General features: G+C 40.6%; 1 protein-coding gene across 1 annotated transcript in view; it reads right to left on the bottom strand.

The window, feature by feature from the left end:
- NDUFAF2 (NADH:ubiquinone oxidoreductase complex assembly factor 2) overlaps positions 1-13,325 on the bottom strand; it is a 41,347-nt gene that overhangs the window by 5,628 nt on the left and 22,394 nt on the right. Inside the window, exons 2-3 of the mRNA XM_080973277.1 lie at positions 7,170-7,259; positions 672-712 (exon numbers count right to left, since the gene is read on the bottom strand). Coding sequence (XP_080829403.1) covers positions 672-712; positions 7,170-7,259 — 131 coding nt within the window. The remainder of the gene's footprint in view (positions 1-671; positions 713-7,169; positions 7,260-13,325) is intronic.

Raw genomic sequence — 13,325 nt, 5'->3', positions numbered from 1 at the left:
ATTTCCTTTGCTTGAAAGTTCTATCAATACTGCTGCAGTCAGTAGCTAACTTTAAGCAGAGAGGTACAGGGTCTGTACACTGATTCAGAACAATTCTTGACTAAAGCCACTTTCAATTATGAACACTACACTGGAGCGACAAACTCTTTGAACAATCCTCCCACATGGATTCCTTGCAGCCATTTTTATAGATTCCCTCTCTTCCTAAGGTTTGTCACACTGGCCAGGAGAGCTCCATTTCAGACAACAACAACAACTACTACTTCTTCTATTTTTATTAAAGCTTTCAACAATATAATAACTATAAAAATACAAACAAAACAGGTGAAGTATAGAGCCCTCACAGGCAAGGAGAGCTCCAAGGCAGAGACAGAAAGGTGAGAGAGAACAGACAGGACCTAGAGGCCTAAAAGGCAGCGTTTCATACACCCCAAACAGCACATAGTGCATTGTTGTGCATTGGTATGATGTGAGAATGATACCATGGTGCAACACAAGTGAGACTTCAGAATAGAAGTCCAGGGAAACCCAAGATCCATTTCACATGTATCACTGGCAAGCCATGTGTCCCCCATCTTGTATTTGTGCACAAAGAACTGCTTTCTGACTGAAGTCATTAGGCAAATAAAATAATCAGTAGTTTCACCTAGATGCAATGTAGTCTCTCTTACCTCAAATGTGGGTGGATCTTTTCTTTTTTTCCTAATCCAAGCTGCAAAAAAATATTAAAACAGAGGTCAAACATTTTTTTAAAAAACTGCTCATAATTGTATCAATAGTACAGATTACGTATCTGAAGGCCACTTAAATTAAGGACTTGAATGCCAGAAGGCAAATGGACTACGGAAGGACATGGAGATTGGTGCTAGATGGCTCTTGCAGTCAGAGAAGCAGAAAATAGCTGTCATCAAGAATGCTAGAAAATTAGGCATGGCACCCACAGAACAGGATGTCCCCATTCCACAAGCACTTGAGTTTCCACTTTCTAAACCTTCCCCTGACACCACTAAACACATGAAATGCACTTCCACACACAGAAGGTTTAGGAACTGGTTCTGCAAGAACTGAAACTGAAGTTTTCAGAATGCCAAATGATTTGCCACCAGAAAGCAGCAATGCATAAAAGCTCAATCCACTGAGTCATCCCTAACAATTTCTCACATTTGTCTCCCAGGCCAGCTTGTGCTTTTCTCCAATAATTCCTAAAGCAAGATTCTTGACACCTAGCCTGGCATAATGGTTAGAATATAACACTACGACTGAGGTGATCCAAACTCAACCACAAAACTCACTAGTTGATCTTAAGCCAATCACTATCTTTCAGCCTAACCTACCTTACAAGGTTGCTTGTGAGGAAAACATAGAAAAGAAGAACTCTGTACACCCCCATTAGCTCCTTGGAGGAAGGGTACACGTAATAACAAAACATTTCCCCCCTAATTTCTGACTTAAAACTGCAGGAACTTTAACTCTGGCCTTCTTTAAGTCCATTCAGCTCCTGGACAAGCTCTCTCATAACAAACCAGCTCTGTCATGTGTAGATCATCCTGCCAACAGTAAGGGGAGGGGACAGGTAACTGCTAATCAGGTGAACATGTGAGGTAAGATTTTTGTCTGTTTAGACTGTCTCTTGCATTCCTAGAAAATGTCATAAGGGAAACACTGGAAGAGCGGGGGTGGCATTACATGTGCCTGTTGTATTGCCAATGAGTAAAAAGTCAGTAAGCACATATATATTGTATTGTATCCAAGGAAGTTGTCTCATTAGCTCAAGGACTTCCACCTGCGCTACAGGATTTCTCCTCCCTGTCCTCATGTGCCCTCCCCCAGTCTTCTCTGGAAGGCTGGGGAAAACCCCAGTACAGATTTGGAGAGGAGGCATGGGGAAAAAGGAAAGGAAAAGGAAGAGGAAGCCTCATTGCATGGGTGGAAGTCCTTGTACTAACAGGATGACTTTGTTGAATACAGCCAAGTAGGTTGTACCCAACTAAGTTTTACTCAGAATAGATCCACTGAAATTAATGACCCCAAGTTAGTCATGTCCATGAATTTCAATGGGTTTATTCTCAGTATGATTAGCATTGGATATAACCCACTGAGGCTCCTCTGACTGACAGCAGGAGTAAGGTAAAAAGTAATACAAATTCTGCTTCCAAGCACTGGCGGAGGAAGAGGAGTGCGGGGGGAGCGCACCGCCCCTGGCAGCGCGATCCCGGTGGGGTGCCATCGCAGCTGCCCGCACTGGGAGCCCCGCCTCCGCAGGGGGCGTGCCACACCCCCAGGAAGTGTGCCATGCCCCTGTGGGTGGCATACCACGCCCCCAGGATGCGCACCAGTCCAGCCCCGCCCTGTCTGCTCTCTGCCCCCCAGTGCTGGAGCATGAAGCTCCGCCACTGCTTCCAAGATGAGGCCCAAACTCTAATTGTGGCAAAGAAATGAGGTGGACAAATCTCCTTATTGCTGATAACCGAAAGGGGGGGGGGAATGACAAGTTGTTTCTGCCATACATAACCTGTCTTCCCTACTCAAGGCAGAAGAGTAAATCTGCTAGAAAGCGGTGGACCTTATCCCTATCTTTTAAAGATTATTTTGGAAAGTCTGATTCTATCCTCAGAAGAATGGAAAGGGAGTCCTTTGCCTTCTCAGAATTTGGTATACCACTGATATAGCTGTCTTTGCTTTGCTGATCATAGTTATTACTAACGTTATAGCGACAGCAATAACTGTAATTAGTTTATGCACAGCCAAACAATGCTGATGATGCTTCTAGACCAATGTTCCTTCTCAAACACTTTCCTCCCTTTGTTGCTGTCCTCCTCTAACTCCTTCTCAGTTTATTTATGTATTTCAGAAATGTAGTGACCAGAATTGGATGTAAAAGAAAATATAATTAATTAAATATGAACCTGCTTACAGTCAAGTATAATAAAATCATTATCTGCACAAAGCAAAAAACATGATCTGTGCCAGTTCAGCATAATTCCTAACCCTAGTTTATTAAGAGTTAGGCCCATATACCTCTTCCTAACCTCAACTATCATGGTGTCTTCAAATGTGTTTGCAGTTGTTTCAGTACTGTCAACTGTGGTTTAAAATCACATTACATACCAGAACATGAAACCATCTTGGTTAATGAGCCAAAATCAAAACACAAAATAGATATTGCAGCTTAAAAAACCCTCTCTCTTGTTCTTACCAATTGTCTTTCTATTAGTAAAGTGGCAATGAGGTTGAGCATTATCATCATAAAATGAGAATGAAAAAGAAGCAGTAATACTAATCACAAAACCAAAGGGTTAAAGGGGGTGCATTTTTTTATTGTTGATTTCGCTAATATTCTCACCTACATACTAAGCTTTGAGTCAGAACAAAATGTAGTTAATGTGATTTTACTCTTATTTTCATTTTGGCAATGGCTCCTTACGACAGGCATTTCCAATATTATTTATTTTACACAACGTATAGTCTCTACAGAGTTGAACAGAGGATGATTACAAGAAGCTTAAATCCAGCCAATAACAATGTTTTCCTTAATATTGTCCAAAAATACAGCTTCTTCAAATCCATAAATTCTTTATCTCATCTTTATTATTGCTTAGCATCCATTCCCCCATACTTTTCCTTTACTTTCACCAAACCTCTTCTATATGTGCAGGACAGTAAAACCTCCATTGCAGTTTAGAAAAATCATTGTTGACGTGTAAGCAGACAAAATCTTTGCAATTATTAGAATTGTTCTTTGCCCTTTCAGCTTGAAAATGCATCCAGTGCAATCAACTTCTAGAAAAACATTTACATAAACCAGAATGCTTTCATTCAGTCTTAGCCAAAATAGCTTCTATTTGGAACAGTATAAAAGGCAAAGAAAACACAGAGAGAGTGAGACACACAGATGAAGTCCAATTCTACAAAGTTCTCATTAAACCTTTTGTAAATCCACTGACTGCAATTCCAATTTTCTAATTACATAGTTGTAATTAATTATATAAATACGGTATGGTACTATCCACAGTCTGTGCTTGTGATAACGCTACATTTGTCTGAAAGGAATTTAGCAAGATAAACTGGATATTTCATACCTTGAGACCTTGGCATTCTTTCATCAGCACTCATTTGCATTCTCATTAGTATGCATGAGATTTTCATTGAACTTTAAGGCTTCTACTGGCATATAACGCATTGTAATGAGCGTAAAAGTGAGCATGCAAATTAAAACTCCCATTAATCACTAAATGGTACCCATTAAAAAGAGAGAGAGAGAGAAGGACTAGAATAGACAGGCTGTAAAATGCAGCATGAGGCACACAAACTCCTAAATCTCGACACAGAAAATGACAGATACCTTTTCATGAGGACCAGTGACATGTATGAAGAAGGTAAGTTACTAGATACAGTAAGTGACAATTTAGAATAAAAATGATAAAAAGGTTATTGACAGCCTGCATCCACAAGATAATGCCTTTGGCAAAAGGCACATTGCTTCCTTTCTTGAAAGGGAACCCTGACAGAGCAAGGAAAGGTGTTATTTACACATGTTATCCATGCTAATCGGGGACTCATTCATGTATTTCCTCAAACCATGGTTGTCATATTGTTGGTTTGGACATGGGACACTCATGTTCAAACGCTTGGTCTGCCATGAAGCTTATGTTTTGTGTTCATGGAGAAAATCATACACACATAGCCTAATTGTACCTCTCAGGATTGTTGGGAGTATTGGGGGGGGGGAATGTGTGCTGTACACATCCCAGATTCTTAGAACAGAGGGAGAAACCCCCACAAAAAACTGTCCACTTAAACAAATGACATGCTGACTTCAACTCCTGGACATCCCAAAAGTCTAAAAACCCTGTCTTCAGAACAAGCTTCAATCCTTGAGGAATTCCAGTCGAAGGACATCCACCAAGAATATTCTTCTGTGTACCAGTGGCATAGATATATTATTGTCAAAATGCATTCCTGGTTCCTATGAGCAATCACAATGAAAATGAAGGAAAGGGAAATTGGATCAAATGATACTGTGTTTCAAGGTTTGCTGGTCAAAGCAAGCCTGAAGAAAACAGACTATAGAAAACTGGGGGAGAGGGGTGTACTGGAAGCTCATTCTGATAAAGAAGTGAGCCATACATTTACAGTGGTACCTCAGGTTAAGAACTTAATTCGTTCCGGAGGTCCGTTCTTAACCTGAAACTGTTCTTAACCTGAAGCACCACTTTAGCTAATGGGGCCTCCTGCTGCTGCTGCGCCGCTGGAGCACGATTTCTGTTCTTATCCTGAAGCAAAGTTCTTAACCCGAGGTACTATTTCTGGGTTAGCGGCGTCTGTAACCTGAAGCGTCTGTAACCCAAGGTACCAATGTAGTTATAATCCCATAAACTATCTGCAAGGGCACCCCACCCATCACCTCCTTCCAAATCTGTGCAATCTTGTTCATGTTTTACAGAACTGGAAAAATATGAAATCCCACAGGGGAGGCCTTAATGATGAGCAACAATTTTCACTATCTAGTATTGTTATAAGCACTGAGATAATGTAGGGGAAATGCTCTGAACATTTAAAAAAAGTTATATCAATCGCAGTACAGTATTATTAAAACCTACTTCTTTCTCCTATTACAGAAATAGCCCCAGATAAAAAAGAGGGAGAATATCATTCTCATTTCCTCCCACCATTTCCAAACAGAAGATTTCAGCAGTTAACATGTTAACTGGAAAAATCCAGTTAGTTGTTCTTTGCATTTAAGCACCTACATTTTTCTCTGCTCTGTCATAAACAAGAATACACTTCACACCTCCTCTGCCCAAATAATGGATGGGGAAACAAAGCAGTCTGAACATTTTCTTTCCATCCCCTGAAAGGAACTGTGCTTAAAGAGAGAAAGAGACCATTGCCTATTCATAACACTTTTTATTTTCCTTCTCTTCACAAATCCTTCCAACTCAATGCCACTATAATCACAAAGGGGGGAAAATGTTATGGTAATTATAAGCATGAGCAAGTGTTGTGTTAAAAATGCAAATGCTGCTAATAAAAGTATGCCTTGCCACACATGGTTTATTTTCTGTGCTGGAAAGCCAAATAAACTGCCCAGATTTGCAAATGTATCCTATGCTTCAGAAAGCCATAGGAAAAAGGCATTTTGCATTGTGTCTTCTTTTCTTATCCATGGCCACGTAAAACAAGGCCATTTTCTCAATCCCTAATTATAGAGTTGTGCATTGTTTTTATCCTAAAAGGTAAAGGTAAAGGGACCCCTGACCATTAGGTCCAGTCGTGGCCGACTCTGGGGTTGCGGCGCTCATCTCGCTTTATTGGCCGAGGGAGCCGGCGTACAGCTTCCGGGTCATGTGGCCAGCATGACTGAGCCGCTTCTGGCAAACCAGAGCAGTGCACGGAAATGCCGTTTACCTTCCCGCTGGAGCAGTACCTATTTATCTATTTGCACTTTGACATGCTTTCGAACTGCTAGGTTGGCAGGAGCAGGGACCGAGCAACGGGAGCTCATCCCGTCGCGGGGATTCAAACCGCCGACCTTCTGATTGGCAAGTCCTAGGCTCTGTGGTTTAACCCACAGCGCCACTTGATGTTAAATCATATGATGCATTTTAAGCATATGTACTTTTTACTTTCCCTGCTTAAGAGCCATACTTTCAGAATTCAAAGAGAGGAAAATTAGGTGGCATCCCACCTGCATAATGTACAGTACTTCCACTTCCACAAGCAGAATGTTTGTTTGCTTCTCCTCCTCTCTGCAGCTCTTCATGTGCTCCCAAAATCTGCTCTGGAGGCTTGGGGGAGCCTCTGGGACAGATGAGTGGCAGCGGGGAAGGGAGGAAGAGAAATTCCATTGCATCTGCTTGTGCAACACTGGATCTCGCCCATTGTGTTTGAGGTTAGACAGAAAATTCAGAGATGGTACGTCAAGATATACCAGTCTGCTGCAATAGCCTTTTCAGTGGTTCCTCCACCTGCCACAAAGGACTAAGGGAGAAGTAATAACTGGACAAGCCAGAATCATGGGTGTCAAGTGGAAACAAAATTTGACCATCTTAAGAAATCTTAAGGCAAGGGCTAGGCTTAGATGCTCTGTTGTGTCCTTTCAATTCAGCCTGGGAGAATTACAAGTCACTTTATCATACATTACTTTAGCTGTCTCAAAAATGTATTACCTTCCCATTCTGTGGGTATGTCCCCCGCTTCATATTGGTGTTCTTTTATTCCAGAAGTTTCTACAAATCTTCTCTCTTTAATAAGCTGACCTATTTCAAAGAGAAAAAAGGCTGATTAAGAACATTACATAAAACATTCACATGCACGGGTGAACATTTGATATTCTTCAATGCTATTACTTATGTAGATATTTTGACTGAGAAAATCATATACTCTTTTTTCTCATCACTAGGTGTTGTTTAAATCTGGGTCTGTCTGCCTTCCCATCTCTTGCTTCATGTTTTAACCCATCTGCAGTACACACACACACACACACACACACACACACACACACACACCATTTTCTCTCAAGCTAGCTGCAATAATGGAAGTAAAGTAAACTAAGCTGGTAGAAAGTTGTGTGTAAGAGAGAAGCAACAGCAAGATTAGGAGTGGGTATAGGTAGGGTTCAGCACCTTTGCTGCAACTAAATAATATCCTGCACTGTTGTTGAGTGTGTAAACCTGGATCTGCCCAATCAAAGAGATGAAGACGCTTCTACTTTGCATCAGATGAAATGGAGCTACACTTTAGACTTCAGAAATAGATTGACTAAAAACAGTACAGGAAGATTTCAACTCAGAGCAGGGTTTAAAAAGCCCTTTAGATTTCAATTCCATGCAAGTTTATATTTGCTATTGTACTGAATGGGACTTAACCAGGTAAGTGTGCATAGGATTGCAGCCTTAGAGTGACCCATTAACATCTCACTTCTTTTTACACTTAAAAGAAAAGGGAAAGGAGGGTGTTATTTCTCTACTTTATACAGTACTTGATAATTTCTTCCACTCTATATATTTTCAGTAATTGTAAATGAACTGCACTATTAAAATAATTAAAGCACTGTATCATTCTAGTATTGATTTAAAGGGAAACAATTGTACAGCCTTTTAGGAGGAAGTTACATATATTAAATGTTTTGGACGTAAATTAGAAGAGATTGATAGACTTTGGAAGAGCATGAGACACTTGATCTCAGGGTCATGGGTTTGAGCCCCACATTGGGCAAAAGACTCCTGCATTGCAGGGGGTTGGACTAGATTACTAAATTCTATTATTCTATGAATCTCACCCCACTTCTATAGCCCTACCTCCAAGAGCTACAATTTTAACAAAACATATGAAAGGATGTGTGATCTGTTTGGTTCATTGTCAACGTATGGCACCACTGCTAGACTGTATCTTGCCTTAAGGAACATTTTGGGTAGAAGCAGCCAAATTCTGCTTCCCACTGAGTGTTTTATTTATCTGGTCAACAGTGTAAAGCACTAAGTAATTCTATTTTATGAAGTTATGTATTATTTATAAATGTCTAAGAGAAAGTTGCTTTGTAAAGAGTGTCATGCTGTTTGAACATTATCTGCTTTACAAATGAACTAAGGAAAATGCAACTGTATTAACTCCTCCTAAAGTTATGACAATTATTATTATTATTTATTTACTGAATTTATATACCGCTCTATACCCGGAGGTCTCAGAGCGGTTTACAGAAAAGATCAACATAAAAACCACAATATATAAAATCAAAATAAAAACAACAACCCAATAACACACACCCCTCCAAAAAAAGAGCTACATTTTAAAAGGGCATAGGATGTCAATCGAAAGCCTGGTTAAAAAGCAACGTTTTTGCCTGGCACCTAAAGGCGTATAATGAAGGCGCCAGGCGAACTTCCCTGGGGAGAGCATTCCACAGACAGAGAGCCACTGCAGAGATGGCCCGTTCTCATGTTGCCACCTTCCAAACCTCTTGAGGAGGAGGCACACAATGAAGGGCCTCAGTAAATGATCTCAGGGTCTGGAGGTTCATATGGGAAGCGGCAGTCCTTGAGGCATTGTGGTCCTGAGCTGTTAAAGGCTTTATAGGTCAAAACCAGCACTTTGAATTGGTAGCCAGAGCAGTTGGACCAAGATTGGTATAATATGTTCAAACTATCTTGCTCTGGTGAGCGACCTGACCATTGAATTCTGCACTAGCTGGTTTCCAAATCGTCTTCAGAAGCAGCCCTACATATAACACATTGCAGTAATCTAACCTTGATGTTACCAGAACATAGACAACAGTATTTAGGCTATCCTTGCCAGTTAGGGGAGTAACTGGGCCACCAGCCGAAGCTGATGGAAGGCACTCTGGGCCACTGAGGCCTCCTGAGCCTCGAGTGACAGCAAAGGATCCAGGAGTACCCCCAGGCCATGAACCTGCTCCTTCAAAGGAAGTGTAACCCCATCTAGATCAGGTGACCTCCCACCCATCTGGTCTAGGGAACCACCCACTAACAGTGCCTCAGTCTTATCTGGATTGAGCTTTAGTTTGTTGGCTCTCATCCAGTCTATTACTGAGGCAAGGCAAATGTTTCCACATGCACAATGACTTAGTTGAACTGTCTTTTTAGATTATGAGCCTGAGGGGAAGGAGAAAGTCTTAGTAGTGACTTTTGTAAGCTGCTCTGAGAGCCCTTTGAGCTCAAAAGCAGGGTGCAAATGCTGTATGTAAATAGACTTCCTAATTTCAGAGGATGGGGCTGCTATGAGAGCTGCATGTTTCCCAGCACTTGTTCCAGATACAACTTGTCACTGACTGGAACGGGGGAAAGGAAGATTATTTCCTTTCAAATAGCAGCAGCAACAGGAAGAAAGGGACTGGATCCCACAAATGTACTAGCTGCCCCTGCTGGGAAGTTCAGGGGAGGACCATATCTCTGGAGTATAGCACACTCATAATGCGAGTATAAAGATTACTCAAGCAGCTTGTGGAGACTGAGTGTATCTCCTCATATTGCCACAGGTCACCAGTGTGTCCTGTACAGGTACCTGAGCAACAGCTCTTTTCCTATCTTGGATGCTTCCCATCACATAGACACGCTTTTTATTCAGCCATTACAAACCCTGCGGTACCTTAGGTACTAACCAATTCCTTATGACATAAACTTTCCTACACTGGATGAAGCTGACTTTAAGCCACAAATGCTTATGCCATAATAGGTGTGTTGGTCTTTACAGTATCATAAGACTCCTTGGGGTTTTTGTTTTTGATTGTGTAGCACCACACTAACATGACTATTCTGAAATTGTTGTCACGTGAACCACTGTTGTCACAAGGCCAGTAAATTATTTTCATTTCCAAAATAAACACATGAGACATGCTACAGAAGACTAAGAAATGCAATTAAAACTCAAACAAAATAGACACATAGGAAAGGTGCTACTATATACCAATTAACAAGATACATAATTAACTCTAATCATTCAAATAGCTGAAAATACATGCTCTTCAACTCATTTCTTATTGAAATATTTATCTCCAAAATCAAACAGAGCTGAATATTATCCTTAGATTAAACTCCTGCAGTTAAACTAAGTCTGGCAGTAGGATTTTTTTCCCCCTAGTTTTCAAGATTAAGGCATTTTGGGATAGAAACCACCAAATTTGTTACTAATTTTAAAGCAGTTATTTCACTTATTCCTGGCATAAATGCTTTGAAGAAGAATGGAGGCACTGATCTAACCAAAGCCAATTAGCAAAGTTCATGGAATAAAACAGGATTTGAATTCAGATCTCTGCACATACTCAGGCCATGTCACCACAATGACAGTGTTACACAAATTCCTTTCAGGACCATTATCACAGACATTCAGTATTACTGAAAAATCAAGCACCAAAAATGCCAGCTGTCCGTAGCAATCTTCCACCTCACCATTCTCTTCACCACTCTCTTCCTCTCGTATGAATTTTCCTCAACCCCTCCCCACAAAATGTAACTACAGTTAATGTTGACAACTGTTGCCTCTTCACACAGATTTGTTAACTAGATGGTTAACAAATCCTGATCAAGAAGGAACTCTAAATGCTGGTTTAACTTCAACCATTGTAAGGACTATTCTTGGCATATAGGGAATCTAAAAGGGAAACAATACATATGTGGCACATTTTTGAAGGAATGCTATGTGCAATTTGTCCAACTGATTATTTCCTGTAATTTTATGTGTCTGAAATGCCACTGCAAAATGCAGTATGTTCATTAGAGCCGGTGTGGTATAATGGTTAGAGTGTTGGACTAAGGACTTGGGAGAGCAGGGTTCAAATCGCTACAGCCAGGAAGCTCACTGGATAACCTTAGGCCAGCCACTCATTCTCAGCTTAACCTATCTCACAGGATTGTTAAAATAAAATGGGGAGGAGAAAACAATGTACACCACCTTGCAGTCCTTGGAGGAAAGGTGAGCTATAAACGTAAAAGTAAATAAAAATAAAATAAATAAATGTAAATAAATATTCTTTCAAATTTAAAAGAATGAATGAAAGAAAGTTATATTCCACCTACTTATTTCTATTTTATAACTATTTTATTTGAAGAAGAGATTTACAGGACAATCCTAACTGCAACAGGGAACATTGGGGCCAATGGTGTATTCAAAGCTTTGCTGGATCCTGTTGGTGGGGAAGCTATCAAGCCAGAGCAGTAGAAAATGACATTTCAGGCTTAAGGTGCGCATGTTGCTTTATTTAAGAGACTGAAGTATACCTGTATGTTGACCTCCCTTCTTTTACAGGCAGAATAATTAGTTCTGTAGTTTTCTCATTTTTAGCAACACTCTTTGTAGTTAAAATGTGAGGATTTAATACTGAGGAATGCTGGAAAATACTCTAGAGAGATCAGACTTAAAACCCACCTGGGAATTGCTCTTCTTTGAAACTCATTTCAGCTCTCATCCATAATGAAAACTGTCCTCTGCTCAACATACCATTGCAAACCATATGAATTGTTGCATAATGGTACAACTGAACATAATCATTCTTAATTTAGAGCAAGTAATTTTTATAAATAATTATATCATGCTTCTTCCAGCCAGTCCATTTTTCAAAGATTGTCAATTTACTTCCACTGCCAGTGTTTGCTCCAATTTGCAGGTATTTAAAGATTAATAAGATTTTTGAGTTTGCAGTCTGTTTAGTCCTTGGATATATTCTAACCCTTCTAAAAAGAATGCTGAGAAACAGATATGAGCATGTGAAATCATCTTAGAAATGCTAGGGCTTCAAGAACCTGTGCATGTATGATGTACAGTGGTCCCTTGGTAGCCAACCAAATTTTTCTGCTCACCACAAATTCTGCCTCAAGACTAAAGTAATGCACGTTAGGCACAGCTGTCCATGTAATCCGATTAGAAACCATAGCATCTGTATGAAACACACTTTTGTTGTTGTTTAGTCATTTAGTCATTATATCAGTGCTCCTAGAGAGATCTGCATTGGCTTCTTATAACTCACCAAGCACAACTGAGGGCCAAAACATGCATGACACAAGAAAATGGTGATTTAACCCATACAAAGCTTAAAAGCATGGGCGCATGAGAAATTGCTCTCTTCATTATCCAATTCATGTTTTCCACAGACCCATTGGGCACTCTTTCCTTATAATTCGCACAGAAGAACAAATCAGATCACACATCTTATTCAAGATGGTTGCCCTTGAAAACTAGAAAAAGTCCAGCCTCAACATCTTCCTAAACCTTTGTAACCTCTTCTTAGTTAGATTTGGAGGAGAGATGGTCTGGTATTCCTGGGGGTCAATGTGGGCCCCTCACTTAGTGCAGGTAGGGTACCCCCATCTGAAACCCTCCCTCAACCTATAGCGCAATCTCTTCTCTGTTCCTTACATTCATATTCAATACCAGGGGCTGTGTCCATGATTGTTTCAGTTACCAATTCTGCCTATCCCCTTCCTTTCTACCTCACCAAAGACACCTCCTAAAACTCAACAAAACTACCTCATCACCTTATTCCTTGCCAAAGCCACCTCTCACCTACTAGAACTCATCACAACCACACTTCATCCCTCCCTGTAGACTTTGTCAAACCTCCACAGTTTGCCAGGGCCACCCACTTGCCTGGGTCAGTCGCTTCCTTGCTGGCCTGAGTTGTCCATGCAGGATGTTTGCCTACCACTAACCCCAATTCCTCCCTCCCCACCCTTTGACACTGCTGCAACAGCCCAGCAGCTCTGAGAGCTCAGTTTGCTGTCACATTTTGCTTGTTGTTATATTTCTAATTCAGAGCTTTCCAAACGTTTCATGTTGGTGATACGCGTTTTAGACATTTATCATTTTTACTAGCA

This window comes from Podarcis pityusensis (genome assembly GCF_964106645.2).
Source record: "Podarcis pityusensis genome assembly, chromosome: 11".
Classification (NCBI taxonomy): domain Eukaryota; kingdom Metazoa; phylum Chordata; class Lepidosauria; order Squamata; family Lacertidae; genus Podarcis; species Podarcis pityusensis.
This window is presented reverse-complemented; position numbering and strand designations above follow the sequence as displayed.